At 37.5% G+C, this 16,245-nt stretch overlaps 1 protein-coding gene across 15 annotated transcripts in view; it reads right to left on the bottom strand.

The window, feature by feature from the left end:
• Positions 1-16,245, bottom strand: part of Slc44a5 (solute carrier family 44 member 5) — a 405,160-nt gene that overhangs the window by 267,988 nt on the left and 120,927 nt on the right. For 12 of the 15 annotated variants that reach the window (XM_019204686.2, XM_010605145.2, XM_019204684.2 and 9 more), the window contains one exon: positions 12,389-12,465. The exons of 2 other annotated variants lie outside the window; for them this stretch is intronic. In XM_019204686.2, coding sequence (XP_019060231.1) covers positions 12,389-12,401 — 13 coding nt within the window. In that variant the 5' untranslated portion in view covers positions 12,402-12,465. Of the gene's footprint in view, positions 1-12,388; positions 12,466-14,343; positions 14,634-16,245 lie in introns of those variants that run through there. One more of the 15 variants, XM_010605141.3, reaches the window with a different exon arrangement.

The following is a 16,245-nucleotide window of genomic DNA, read 5'->3' on the forward strand; positions in this document are numbered from 1 at the left end:
ATATGTTTTTTTTTTTTTTTTTTTGTTTTTTGGTACTGGAGATCAAACTTGGGTCCTTGTGCTTAAGAGGCAGGTGCAGAACCACTGAGCTAAATCGCCCCCCAAAGCTTAATTTGAGCTCTTAGTTCAAAGCCTTTTTGAAAATCTTTGTAGGATAAATATTGGCAATTCCTGGAATGTGCATTAAATATGGCTCATTCTTATTATCTTCAGAATGTGGGACAGTTGATGCTCCTACTATTTCTTTGCTAGTGACCACAGTGACTTGTGTTCCAAGCTGCCCATGTTGTTCAACCTTTATCAAATGGTGTTAAAGCTTACCTGGGCCTTTCCACCTATTCAGCTCCCACAATCTCTCATGACTGAAGAGTCAAGACCACCCAGTATATGGCACCTCCCAACATTGTCAGCCTCACAGTAGGAAAGATAGAGCATCTCAGAAGAAAAACCATTCCTAATGGCTGTTGGCCTTGACTGCTCTGTGCTGAATGAGTCTACTGTTCTGTCTTAGTAAATCTAATACAATAAGAAAAAAATTGAATCTCTTTGGAATAACTAAACACACCCTAGGATCTCAGAGTCATCATTTTGGGTCCATTTTCTAGGAACTGTATTCTAGAGATGGAAAATGAGTGGATGGAAACTATAAAAATGCATTCTGCTTTATTTTAAAGTTTTCTTCTACTCTCTTTAAATTTCCTCCTATAAAGGCAGGAAATTCAGTAAATTAGGGTACAGTGAAAAGAAACTTCATTGAATCAGACTCGAAATGTTTTTATATTCAAGTTTACCCTTTAAAGTAATATCAAAGCTGGTGACTCAAGAGGAAAATTATGTAGATGTTATAAGCAGAAATAACAGCACTACCTTGATTTTGCAAAAAAATGACATTTTTTAAATGTCAGGAAAAGGTAATAAGAAATTTAGAAAAGCCTTTGAGCATTTGGAAAGATGAATTCAAAAAAAAAACATTTTTACAGAAAAGGAAAAAAACTGAAAATGATGTAGCTGAGAAAGTACTTTCATACTGAGTTTATTTGACAACCAAAAAAGTGAAAGTCAAGTTTTGAGTAGAACAAAGGTTAAAACAAACCACTATGTAAAATACTGGTAATTTATTTGCAAATATAAAGACCAATTATCAACCAGCCATGGATAAGATGGCCCATGAACTCTCAAAAATGATGCTAATAAAAATAAACTATAAAAAAACAATTTGGATTGTCCTAATTCTAACTGCCCTAGTTCCCAAACATGTCTGTTCGTTTGCTTCTTCTAATTTTTGAGTATGAATTTGCTGATAAATATTGTGCCTCGCTGATGTCACGTGTGGTATTTCTCCTTTGTTTACCCAGCAATTGATCTCAGCCATACCTCTTGATTTCACTCTTACCAGGTAATTACCAGTGATATGAACAATTTCCAGTTCTTCCTCATTCTGTCAAATGTCATGACTAACAATTTTTTGGGGGGTACCGGGGATCAAACTCAGGTCCTTGCACTTTCAAAGCAGATGGTGAATAACTAACAACTCTTGAATGGTTTTCCCAAAACAGCACTGACAGATTCCACAAGGCCAGCCTATGATCTGAACCAAATAGGTCTCATTCAAGAAAATGAGTCAGAAATGAGGTCGTATTTCTGGACCATTAATGGAAAGAGTGGTCATTTGAACAAAGAAGTAATGCACTGTGTCATTAATCCTGATTATCAACTTGAATAAACTAAGGAACTCCTAGAGAAGTGACAGGAATATGATGGTGCTGACCTCATCAATGGTTTAACCCCCTATTGAGTTCATCGCTGACTGGGTTATTTCAGGAGGTAGGTGGGACCTAGTTGGGGGAAGTGAGTCACGAGGGCATATTCTTTGGGACTATATTTGGTCCATGGACTCTTCCTTTTAGGCTCTTTCCAACCTGCTCTGCTTCCTGGCTGCCATGAGTTCAGCCCCACCCTTCCACTTTAATGTCTCTGCCTTGCAGGCAGCTGACCATGGACTGAAATTTCTGAAGCTGTGAGACAAAATAAACCTCTTTTCCTTCAAGTAGTGGGTATCGGGTAGTATTTTGCTCCAGTTACAGGAAAGCTGACCAAACCATGCATATTAAAATCTGAAAGAGGGGCCAGAGATTTAGCTCAGTGGTTCTGCCACCTGCCCCCAAAGCACAAGGTCCTAAGTTCGATCCCCAGTACCAAAAGAAAAAGAAAATCTGAAAGTATAAGGTTGGCTTCCTTCCCAGGGGATAGGAAACTGGGTTAAGTTTGGAATCCATTTAATAACCACAAAAAGCCCACTATAGTTTTACCATGATGTGCTCCACAGAATGGTAAGTTGACAAATTACTCTCAAATTGGATCGCATGAACAATGAATCTCCAAGTTTTCTCTTGGAGAGTCAAAAAGCATAGTAGCACATTAAAAGATAAAACAAACCTGGCAATGAAGTTATCTATTTATCTTTGTTTAGTTTGATATTTAACATGATATTTGCTAAATTTTTTAATTTAATTTTTTATTTGAAAAACAAAAGTTGTACACATGTATTGTATACAACACATTTTTGCCAAACCTTTGGATCATTCAACACCTATTAAAGTCATAAAGATCAGGGATATCCCAAGGAATATGCTTGAGGAAAACTAACCCACTTAGCCATATTTACTGCTGCTTCTGGATTTTCTAGGCTACTGGATAGCCCGAGGCACTGGTCATATGATATCCTACATGTACATGAATCACTAGGGAATCCTGCAAAATGTAGCTTCTGAGTCAGTAGACGTGCAGCAGGGCCACAGAATATGCATTTCTATATTAAGCTCCGAGATGTTTCCAATACCATTGTGATACTTCAAGAAGCAAAGCTCTAAATGGGAAGTTTTTCTTGTCTCCAATCTTATCTTACCTTCTTAATAAAGAATCTTCCTGAAATGCTACTATATCATGTTGTTGTTAGCTAAAAACTCAGCCCTTTTTCCTGCAACATTAGTCATTCAACAATAGGTGTTTTTTTTTAACACATTTATAAATATGGCAAATAGATTAAGAAAGTTTCTGGACTTATATAGTTGAGAATACAGTGAATAAGTAGGAAACAATATTCAGAATGATAGGAGTCAAAACAAAACGTACATCGGTAAATTTTTTGAGATTTTAATTTCCCTCTCTGTAAAATAAGAGTTGACATACAACAGCGGGTTCATCAACCCACTTGTAGGCTGTGATCACTGATAGAATCAGCTCAAAGCAACTAACTACAACCTCTCAGTATCTCCGGAAGGAGGGCGGCTCCTTGGATGATTCTCTGACTGGACCGGTGACTCCCCAGTTGTACTGTCACGTTAAGCTTGTTAGAAAGCAAACTCTCCGGGATCACCCCAACCTACTTACTCAAAAACTTCAGGGGTGCATCCCAAAATCTGGGTTTTAACAAACTCTCCAAGTAAGTCTAATACAACCTCAAGGTTAAAAACCACTGGGTTACATAATCAGTGAATTTCCCTTCAGCTCTAAATGCTATCATGTTTTACCTCTCCCAGCCTTTTCAAGGATTTGGGATATCCAGATTTTTATAGACTAGAAACATAAGCTGTGGAATTAGACCTCCCAGACTCAAAACACAGTTTTACTCTTCATTGCCAGGCACTCTTGACAAATTGCTTCTATTGTTTGTGCTCCAGGTCCTCTTCTATATAATGAAAATGATAATTGGACCTCATCTCATACAATTGTTATGGACATTAAATGATCACTAAGCAGTGTGCCTGGTGAGTGGCATTTCAGATCTCCTCTCAGCTAGTCCTTCCTTGGCCACTCTATCCACAATTACAACCCACTCCTACCATTCTCTTGTCCCCTCTCCTGCTTTATTATTCTCCCTTGCAACTACTCTTTACCAACATACTATATATTTTACTTGTTGCTTCATTTACTATCTCCTTCCACAAAGATGGAAGATATTAGTCCCTTTTGCTAAAAGCTGTATCCCTAGGATCTAGATTAAGGTCTCGAACATTATAAGCACTCAAAAAAATACTGACAAAAAAATACTGACAGTGAGTAAATGTTAACTATTAACATTATTATTAGCAACCTGAACATGCTTTATCGAAACCTAACAATTTCAATACTTACTGTCTCAAGTTGCAATTAGGTCTTATTCTGTGTTTTAGTCTGTTTCACACCTAAAACATCCATCTGTGTAAAATCAGCCCAGTTCAGTCTCCGTTTATGTTCCAACTCTTCAATATTCCCTATTTACATCTCTGATTCCCTGAATCTGGATACTGTTTACTATCTGTGCCACACAATTTAGCACTTAATTGTCTTGATTTAGTGTCAGTGAAGTGAGTCGCTTCTAAGTAATTTACTGAAAGAGGCCACATCATTCATACAATAAGAATTCCGTGAGAATGAGGCCCCACAAGAAACAACAGGAAAACTTACCATTAATTATCCATATTGTTTTCAAATAATGAACACAGTGCCTTACATTTTATGAAGTAGTTTTATAACATCGTCCTAGTTTTCATCAGGTAATCTCAAAGATTATGTTCTCCTTTCTCTCAGTTTTCCAAGCAATGTTTAAATAAACTATGAAGAGCTCATTTCTTCAGGGGACAAAAATAAGAATAAATCATAATGCACAAAACAGACACAGGTAATCACCCAAGAAGTTGGTGAGGTCACAGATGGAACAAAACAGACTCTCTTGTCCCCTGTCCTCTGGCCAATGGGTCTGCAAGACGTCCCATCCTTCCTGTGCAGTTGTCCAGGCAGACACTGCCAACTGATCAGAGCTGGTAGACAAGGGCAGACCCACTGCCATGCTAACTAACCTACTAGAACCATCTCTCTTCTAAAACACAGGAAATGATGCTAGGAAACATTAAACGACTTCTCCAAACACATACATGGTGCCAGAACTAGCCTCTAAACTCTGTGTTCAGGACTCTCTGTCCCTCTAAATCCATTTCTGAAATTCAGTATTTAAATTTGCCTTTTAAAGCAACCAAAACATGAAAAGCAAGCCTTCGACAGAGAGTTTTGATATTACTGCTCATGAATATAATGCTGAAATGAAAAATGACAGCTTTGAGCCAAGCGATAGACAGGGTTGGTTAGCCTGTTATTTTTCAGTTCAGTTTATTTACCTAAACTGAGAATGTGCCATGACTGGAAATAGACAAAACAGATCATTTTAATTCTGCTGTCCTAGAAAAAGAAAAGGAAAATAGTCTTCATTACTAGGAACTGGGCTCAAATCCAATCCTGAAATAACATATTACTGAGTCAACTCTTTAAAAGTGACTTTTCCCTCAATAATTGCAAAGCATTATTTTAAACATAACAGCATCACTAAATTTAAATATCGGGAAAATATACAGACGTGAAAGCACAGAAGAGGTGTGGGAGACAAACAGCCATCTTTCTATAAATAATGACTATTTCCTCCACCATGAAAATTATGCCTGCATTTTACAATTATAATTTTTCAAAGAACCTCTCTCCAAATCATAGTTTCTAAATACTACAATTACTTTCTTATTGCAGTTAGAATGAAACTGACTTGTCAAAATTCACCTCACCAACTGGTAATTCTATCTTGATTGCTCTCATTTTTAGGCATGCTATAATTCAAGCTACTTTTTTGAGATAAACCATCGTCTAATACAGTTAGAAATTGCCTCTGGCACTGTCTGCATTCACTAAGGAAACCAGGATGACAACCGGGAGTTCTGCTACTTCCCAGAGTTAGTCCATTTTAGCAACTACATCACTTAGTTACAAGATACCAGCAGTGGGTCTGTAGTGAGACATTTCACCTAGAACCCAAGGCAGAGGAAGGCAGAAGTACACAGACGCATCTCCAGCAGGCACCCACCAGGCCAGAGAGAAGGCTGACACGGCCACTCAAGTTCAGGATCTGCGTGCCCCGGCTACAAGAGGAAGATGTCATCACCTAGACATACACAACAACCATCCCAGTGGGCCTCAGAAAAATCTAGCCATAAAGTCATGCTTGCTAAGAGAGCCCCAGACAGCTGGAGTGAATCCCCCTCCATCACCATCAGCACCACCAGCACCAACCCTGCTTAGTCAGGCCAGAAATCACCAGTGCATTATGAATTGAACTGAAAAGAACAATGAAACCAGACTTCCGGTCAGTTATCACCTGGGGGTGAACTCTTTCAACAAACAGGATACTTGTGACTTCTAAAAAGTGGATCAGCATTTCCTGAAGAATAGTTCAAGAAACACTAGAATACTCTGCTTTCTGGCCTAATTATTCCAAAAATTCAGAGATCATTTCCAGTACATGACATCACTGAATCACTTTTTCAGTCAAAACACTCTTTTTTCTGGAGAAAAGGCAAGTACTTAAATTTAATAAGCAGAAATTTTTTTAGTTGACATCTCAGACACTATTCAAAATACAAAGCCCTACTGCTTTCACAATAAAACCCCAAATTAATTCAAAATTACTGGTTTAAAAACACAATAGAGAGAAAATAAGTTTGATAACTGAGAAGACTTAATTTAAAATCACAGTTTTTTCCCTTCCCAGCTCTGTAATCATGAGCCAATTACAGAGGTACCCTGGTTCATGAATTTAACTCGTTCTACAATTCTGGGGAAGATGGCTGCCTTCATGTTCCTGCAGGCAAGATGGCTGCAGTCACGTTCATCACCTCATGAGGAGTTCATGAACAGAAGCAAAATTCTGGCAAATGCTTCTGTTCTCCAACAAAAGCATTCATGGACTGAGGTATTACTGTACTTCATATTTCTGATTCAATTTTCTCTTTTGTAAAATAATAAGACATTTCCTATATTCTGAGAAGCACAGGAAAACAGGAAAAGCACCCCCAAAAATATTTGACCAATGATATAAACCAAATTTAATTTCCTTTTCCCAGTACCTTTTTACTAGCAAAGAAAATATCTATGTTAAAATAATTTTAATAATATTGCTTCTTGGCCTTTTGGCTAAGATCAAGTGAAAATAATTTTAATGGCACACATGGTTTAAAATCTTAAATACTATGAAAGGGCCTTTTCTATTTAACTTATTTTATATTTTTAATTTAAAGTAAGTGCTATTCTCATATGTAATTGTATGTGAAATCTGAATAAATTATAACTAAGTCCTCAGGTTGAAAAATTGAAGTAGGTTCCATACTGTGGATATCTTTTTCCAGGAATATGTTGCAAATTCATTTCTCTTCTAATCAATCCCACTATGGTAAAATATATAGAAGGAGAATCTATCCTTCAATTGAATAACAGCAAAGTTTTATGGCCTCATCCACAGAGGCCACTTTTTTGTACCAGGTAACATGCATCTCCCAAAATATTTCTATTTATTCATCTTACAGAGCCTGCTTATAGCTTCTAATATTGCAACTCTAACACGATGTACAGTGTCAAAGGCAAACACATGCAGTCCTGCAAAAGAAGTCTGAGAAGAAAGCACATTTGATGCACCTAAGAGAATAAGCAGGGAGTCTTTTGGCCAAGAACAACAGCAGGCTTATCCATCTGTCTATCATGAAACTGAGTTGTGCCCACTACTTATCAACAGGAGGTGACCATGTGGGTAACACACTAAAATAGAATTTCTGCCATCAGGAAGATAAGATGAGGTGGGAGGAAAATAATTAACCATTTCAGGATCAGTTTCTAGGTGAAGATGATGCATATATGAATTTCTGCTCACTTCTTACACATGGTTTATAAACCTTTTCATGCTTTTATGCACTCATTAAACATTTCCTGGATGCCTGCATTCTGGATGGCTAGCACTGCGCCAGCTACTGGGGGCACAAAGAATCATTTCTTCCTTTAGGAATTCTGTTTCATGAGACTGACAGAAAAGATAACAAGTAATTGTAAGACCGCAATAAGATAACTGCTACTGCACATATAATATAGCAGGGGAAGCCAAAAAAAGAAGAAATTAACTATGAGAACTACGGGAAGCCAAAAAAAGAAGAAATTAACTATGAGAACTACGGTAATTTATAAATGGGTAGGTCATCTTCCCTAGAGTATTCCAGTGTTGGTATGTGTGCTCGAGAAATCAAATACAAAGGTAGGGCAGAAAGATGAACTTTAAGTGGCCATGCTTACAACAGAGGAAAAGTGCTATCATCTTCACCTTCACTTACTGAGGTCTATAGGTGGACATGTTCGATTTTTCATGATTTTTAACCTTCCTAACTACATCTAAACATGTCAATTCCCACATTACCACTATGTCTGAGAGTGTGACCATTTGTGGGTCACAAAGTAATGTAGATGCACACACAGATGCGCTCTCGAGATAAACAGGTAGCTTCTTGTTTCTGGAAATACTAGTTAGGATGTAACTCTTAAATTTCACAATGACATTCTGCCTTCTAAGCAATATCCTAATCGAAAAGCATTTAATAAAATTAAGGTGTTAATATAAATAAACTCCTACATATGCTTTATTTATTTATTTTTGAGACAGGGTCTCACTATGTAGTTGAGACTGACCTGACCGGGAACTCACTATGTAGCCCAGGCTGATCTCAAACTCACAGCGATCCTCCTGCCTCAGCCTCCCAAGTGCTGGGATTACAGGTGTGCAACACCATGCCCTACCCTCCATATGCTTTAAGACACACTATAAAGACTTTTAACCAAAGAGACAAAGTGAAGTGAAATCCTCCAATTTAAGCTAACATAGAAAGTCTGGAAACATGAACTTAAAAATCCTATTTAAATATCTATTGTCTTTGTTGCTAACACACAACCTTGGAAAATCACATCAATCTCACATGAAATTTAGTATTCCTCTCTCCAAAGCAATTCTTGGGACTGAAAGCTTTGCCAAGTCCCATTCAGTTATCTCTGCCTTTAGCATGTCTCTTTGTTGTCCCCGAACCACGCATCACCCTGCAGCTATCCGCATAAACACACGGGTGTTTCTCTCCTTGAGCGCCTGCTCCATCACTCGAACAATGCACACTGAAAAGTGGGCCGTGACGTAGCCGGCTCCGAGTTCAGGCACCAGATTCATCAGGGTCTGGGTCTGCCAGAAGGACACACACAGGATAAGAGCCAGACTGTCCCTCACCCTGTCCTGATGTCCTGCCCTGGAGGCCACCAGTACTGAAGGGCTCTACCCGCTGACAAATTCAGGAAAACCCGGTCACGTTGTTACCATGACCCATCGATGTGCAGAATCTGAATGCTGAACTTTAGCTCTAATCTTTTCTTCACTCGCAGTCATCTTTCCTTTTTTCCTTTGACGCCAGGGATCGAACTCAGGACCTTTTGTTTGCGAGGCAGGTGCAGAGCCACCGAGCTACATCCCCAGCATACGCGCTCATCTTTTTCACACGTCAGCATTTTCATATCCCTTCATAATAAAAGGCACCGTGCCCGTGGATATAAATATCTGCATAGTGTTTTTATTTTGTCCATTTGTCAGTTCTGTATAAATCCTTAGTCACTGTTCTTGATGAGTTCCTCTTAACATAGCACCTTGCCAGCTTCCCTGGTATTTTTGCAATTACTTAATTTTTCCTCTGATAGTGGAGGGGCTGGTGGTGATGCCTGCTGCTCTCTCAGCTCTGTCAAGCATACAAATAGTGTCCTATGGACAGATATGTTTTTACCAAGATCTGTGTTATTTTTCCACGTTTTTTGTCACGCATTTCCAATCAATATAGTTTATCCTTCATTATATGAACACAAACTAACCCAAAAATGAAGTTAAACAATAAAAAGTAAATGTCCTCACAGACTGAACTATGTTATAACTCTAGTCCAGGGTTGATTCCTCAACACTGAAGAGAAAGTCATCTATTAACTTAAGGCCAAAAGGCTTCTGAGCAACTTGACATTTAATGGAAGCCAGCGGAAGCAGTAATTGAGGGAAGTTTTTTTTTTTTTTTTTAATGGATGCTAGTGTGCAGGACATGGTCTATTTTCATTGATGAAAGCTGTGAGATCTTCTCTGTGTTTTCTAATATTCAAAAAAAGAGATATGTATCAAAAAAGCAGCCTGGAAAAGAGGAAGGCAGCTTTCAACGTACGCATGTGTTGAGGCCCCAACACTCGGAGACCAGGCTTTGCACTTCAAGCATTGTTAACCCTGGTGGTGACACTCGATTTCAGGTCACACAGACCAATCTACTATATAATACGGTAGTTCCAGAGACTCTATTTCAAATTAACACCACCATTCGTCATACACTGCTGAATTTCTCTGTGAACAATAATGAAAACAGCCATTCACTGAGCATATCCACACCACTGGGGATCTCAGCCATTTTAATTCTTTAATTCCTCGGCCTGTAAAATAATTACCACTATTGCCTTTTACAGATGAGCTAATAGGCCTCTCTCTTGACCATGAGCACGTTAGCAATGCCGCACTTATGCATGAAAGATGAAGTCTTTTAGATTGGTCAGTACCCAGATTTCATCCCCACTAGGAGGCAGAGGCTGTGGACACAGATTTCCTTCCCTGTAACACTCACAGATTAGACAGGTGACCCTGTCGGTGACTGCCACAGAGCACAATGTATTTGCAACCCTGGGGAGTAGGTGTAGATTCAGACACATTCTTGGGCCCTCATATAAGAGTTGATTAGACAATGATTACACCAGTCGACACTCCTACCAGCAGTGGAGCAGTGTTCAGTATGGAGATACCTCAAAGAACTAGGGTTGGAAGTCCCATTGACTCAGCTATTCCCCTGCTGGGTATCTTTCCAAAAGAATTAAAAGAATCATACCACAGTGATATATGTGCACCCATGTTCATAGCAGCACAATTTGTAACACCTAAAGCTTGGGAGCAGCCTAGTTGCCCATCAACTGGATGCTGGATACAGAAAAGTTGTTTTTTTTTTTAAATAAAATGGAGTACTACTCAGCCATAAAGAATGAGAAATTAGAGACATTTATAGCTAAACGGATGGACATTGAGGTGATACACTTAAGTGAAATAAATAGAACACACAGATGTAAATACCAAATAGATTTTCTAGCTGAAAAGTGAAAAAAGCTGAAAATGTAAATAAGGACTAAAAGGAAAAACAGATAATGTGAAATAGGAAGAAAAGGAGAAAAGGGGAAGGGGAATTGGGAGGGGTAGGGGAAAGGAAAGAAGGGAATGGAATTAATATGAGAGAATGAAAAATAATAGAAACAAAGTCTTTGCAGATTTGAAGGGAGGGCAGGAGAATGGTGAAAAAATAAGAACCACGATGGATTATGTTAACAGTACACATTTCCAATGATAAATGTCATTATATTGTATACCTTAAATGTACCAATAAAAATTAATAAAAAAGTTAATTAGACAGAACGTGAGATCCTATTTTTAACAACTTTTTATCTTTTTAATACACTCATCCCAAAATCAGAGCTCCTTTTAGCTTTAAGCTACATGTTCTCTATTTTTCACTTGAATGTATAGTTAAGCCACCTTGTTTCATAGTGAAGGGGTAGGTTTTCCTTCATGAAGAAATAGAATTTTCCCTTAAGGAAAATGGTTTTCACTTTCAATATGCATTTACTAAGTACCTAGCTTTCAAAAGTCAAAGACTTAAGTCTGAAGAGGGTAAAAAGATAGATAAGACCCAGTCTATGCTTGCAAGGGGCTTAACGTCTAATTATGGAGAAAGAAATGTGTAGCTTAAATCTGAAGCAAAGTTTGAAGCAGAGCCACTGGTTGCCTTTGTAAGAAACAATGTAGGAAAACAGGTGGCCTCTCTGAGGAGCACACTGGCTTTGTCCCAATACAAAGAATGTAGCTAAAACAAGAATCGTCTAAGAATAAAATGTTAGTCTGAGAAGATTCTAATTCTAGCAGCAGCTCTCAGCGTGGAGGAGGTGGTACAAGAGAAAGGGACCAATTTTGGGACTGATACAGTCTGCCTGGTGAGATGCTTTTACAAACCACACAGTCCCTGCTGGTCACATCAGAAGCCCCCGGGATGGAAGAGTAGATGTTCTGCGTCTCATGTATCTTAAGAGGGAACAACTAAGAGCCACATTGAAGGCCCATGTCTATAATCTCAGCCATTCAGCTGAGGCAGGAGGATTTCAAGTTCAAGGCCAGCCTGGGCAACTTACTGAGAACCTATTTCAAAATCATAATCATAATAATAATGGGAACTGGGATGTAGCTCTGAGCTTCCTGTGTTAAACCCTAGTACCACCAAAGAAAAAAAGAGTACCAAGAGCCACAATATCTAACATAATGCAGTTTTTCCACTCCTAATGACATCTTATTGTACATTTACTTTTCTGTTTGTCCTTATTTAATAACAAACCAAGTGACTGTCTGACACCAGAGTCCAGACCCAGATTAGTCCAGGACTTAGTTTTAGTGGGTGATTACCTTCATCAGTCATTAAGAGGCTGTCTCTTCAGAAGAAGGCCTGAATCACTGCAAACTTGTGTTGCTTAAAGAGGAGTCTGTGATAAAAACAATTATGAAGACAGTTATTGAAAACAAATGATCTTAACTTAAAAAAAAACCCGTAACTTTCTGTGATTTATGCTCTTTAAAAACAGAGAGAATTCATTACCTGAGACTCTTCTACACGTAAAATCTGATGGTATCTACTCTCTTTTGAGAAGCTATGTTTCTTTCTCTCCTTTATAGCTAAAATAAAATTCTACTAGCAGCTTGCCAAGTCTTAGTCTTTGTTCTTTAGCTGTTCACACTTCACACTGCACCTGTGAAATGTGCAACCCAGTGATTTCTCCACCCACACTTGCATTTGTTTAGCACTCACATTACATGTGTATGTTTCCCTGCAATGCTAACACACTCATTATAATACACACCTCTTTTATTTTGGGTCCAGCAATTTTTTTCTGTTTTAATCTTAGTATGAATGTCCTTCTTAATGACCATACAACATGTTATTTTGTAAAAATTTAAGTTACAAATAAAAAGTATTTTCTTATTTTTTCTTTGTTCCAGTGTTGGGGATCAAACTCTGGTCCTCGTACTTGAGAGGCAGGTGGTGGAAGAACTGAGCTAAATCCCTGACCCAAAAAAAGTATTTCCTAATGAAAAGGTAGAGCTACTTTATTTACCATGTAGACACTGATGAAAAAATGTGTTATTTTAGTACTTTTCCTATGTGTGATTTTTAACCTTGTAGTTTGAAATAATTTTAAATTTACAAAAGTCACAAAAAATAAGTTTCCATTTAGTCTTTGCCTGTTTCTACCTTTAACATGTTAACATCCTCCATAATAACATAATTATCCACATCTTCTATGTACATATATTTTGACAAAGTTGAAATCACACGGCATGTTCACTGCTATCTCTATATAGTAACATTTTTATTTATATTATTTAAAAGTCTTCAAAAATCATCATAATGTCCAATGCTGTAATGCATCAAGTCATATTGCATTTAACTATTTCCATTTTGTTGGATATTGAAATTGTTTGAATTTTTTCCATTATTAATAGCTTTCATCAATCTAAGTTACTAGTTTCCTAAAAGTTTTCTAATTTTACACAGCAAGAAATACTTGCACTTACCAAATTGCTTTTTTAATTATTATTGAAAGTGAACATTTTGGATGCTTATTGGTCATTTTTATTTCATCTTTCATAAATTATTTAATCAGGCCTTTGGTCAATGTACTTATTAGTGCCTGAATGTGTTACTTACAAATTTGTGTAAGGTTCATGTATTTATTAGGAATATTAAGCTTTTGATTCAAAGATTGTCAGTTTTTATTGCTAGATATTTGCCTTTGAATTAATTATTTTGTTCTCATTTTAATAATCTAAAACTACATTCCAATTGTAAATATATATTTCACTGTAGTGTAAGATATATTTTATTATAATAATTGAAAAGTATTTTCATAAAAATAAGATCTCCATTACCTGTTTCTCAAACTGAGATCCACTAAGTGCTTAGTATTTGAAGAGGTGCGAATTACAAAAATTTCCTTTTATTCTTCATTTTTTTCTTTTTTGGGGACTTTCCTTAATTCGCATACCATTCAAATTTAATAAAAATCACAGTAGATATGAAAGGTCAAAGGAGGAACACGCACTTACAATGAGATGGCCTTTCCTACACATCAAAAAGTGTATCAAGGGATCTGCTTACATTTATGTTGTCCAGTGGTAAATATTTTATACTAGCTTAATGTCTTAGAAGTATTCGTAGCTAAACTAAAAACTAATTTCTTTTCTGTTGTTACGACCTGCAGTTGAAGAGCTGTACCCCACTTAACACCAAAGGCTTCAACGTCCCCCGGGAACCACATGCTCTCTCACGTCGCCTGTTTCTGCCCTTTGCTTGCAATACTCACTCTGTCTGTCCACTCTCAGACTCCTGCGCCTCATCCTTATTCCTCCACACTATGCCCAATATTGTCTTCATTATTGTATTTGCCGTTAGTTTTTCTCTCTGTACATATCCTGGCAGATCGTGCATAGCTGTAACCCCTTCCCCACTGTGGGTAACTAGAGAAGAGGAGACACAGTCACCACCCTAACTCCTGTACCTAAGGAAGTTCCCAGTAGAAGACACAAGCACCAATACCACGAATAAAATGAACTTCCCATAAAAATAATCACCTTCTGCGAGAGTTCTAGGAAGCTTAGCCTTGTTCTCTAAATTATGCTGATAAATAATATCGCAAATTCATCTTCCAACTCGGCCATCATGCATCTCGTGGGACTTGCTGCTTTTGCTAGGCACTCTCAAATGCTTTCTATTGTGAGAAGTGACCTGGACTAAAGATAACACCTTTTCTCAGCAAGGTGATTAATAGTCACTCAATTTTTTCTTGAACATTTTAGTTTAATTTGTTTTTGTTTGGTTCGTTTGGTACGGGGGATCGAACTCAGGTCCTTGAGCTTGTGAGGTAGGCGCGGAACCACTGAGCTAAATCGCCAGCCCTCGTTTAATTTAATTTTAAATTTAAGGACGGTTGGAGATTTGAATGTGTTTACCCTCCCAAGTTTTTGTTGAAATCTCACTGCCATTTTGATAGTATTATGGGATAGGACCTTTACGAAGTGATTAGGCCATGAGGGTTCTGCCCTCAGGAGTGGATTAATCCTGTTATTGTGAAAGGTGACTCATAATAGGATGAGTTTACCCCACTTTGCCCTCTCTCTATCCCTCTCTTCTCCCCCAGCATGTGGTGCCTCCTACTATGTTACGACATAGCCAAAATGTCCTTGCCGTGTACAGTCCCACCACTTTGAACTTTCAAGCCTCCAGAACTGTGGGCCAGTAAGTTTCTGTTCACTATGAATCACCCAGTCTGTGGCATTCAGTTATAGAGGTATAAACAGACTAGCAAAGAAGAATGGAACAGAGCTAACTGTATACCTTCTAACAAAATTCACCAGTTGTTACCATCTTGCCAAGATTTGGTTTCTGCCTTACTCCATGTACTCGAGAGCATGCATCCGTACACACAGATGCACACAATCATACTCACAATACTTTCCCTGAGCCATTTCAGAGTTACTTGCAGAATTGCATTTCTTTATTCCTAAATACTTCCTAAGTATAAATAAATCCTAAGGACAAGGATGTTCTCATACACAACACAGTACATTTGTCAAATCCAGAAATCTAACACTTATACAACATTCTTATCTAATTCACAGTCTATACGTATTTTGCAACAATTAACCCAGTAATATCCTTTATAAAAATCCTTTTCTCTGATCCTTGATCCAACCTTACATATTACATGTGTTTGGCATTTTTGTTTGTCAAGGCTTTGAAATTTTACAGCATACTTGAGCAGTTATTTTGAAGACTGTACTTTTGGGTTTCTACCTGATTTGGTTCATATTATGGGTATGCATTTTCAGTAGAAATACTGTATAAAAAATGTTGTACCTCTTTCATTGTATACCACCTGAAGTCATATCTCAACTTATCCTATCATTTATGATATTAATTTTGATCACTCAAAATTGGTCATGTTGCTCCACTGTTAAATCATCATTTTCAATTAAAAAGTAGTCTTTGTGGAGGTATTTTGATAATATGTATTCTTCAAATTTTTAGCATCCATTGATTATTCTTCTGAATCTATTTCCATAATGGTTGCAAAACAGTGATTTCCTATGTTCACTGTTCTACGTTTATTAGTTGATGTAACCATTCTTTTTTCTGAAAGTTCTTCTTTCAGTACTTTCATTCTTTTTATTTATTTTTTTTTTTTATTTTTTTTTTTTTTTTTTTT

Source organism: Fukomys damarensis, unplaced genomic scaffold (assembly GCF_012274545.1).
Source record: "Fukomys damarensis isolate Sample0158 unplaced genomic scaffold, DMR_v1.0_HiC HiC_scaffold_33, whole genome shotgun sequence".
NCBI lineage: Eukaryota > Metazoa > Chordata > Mammalia > Rodentia > Bathyergidae > Fukomys > Fukomys damarensis.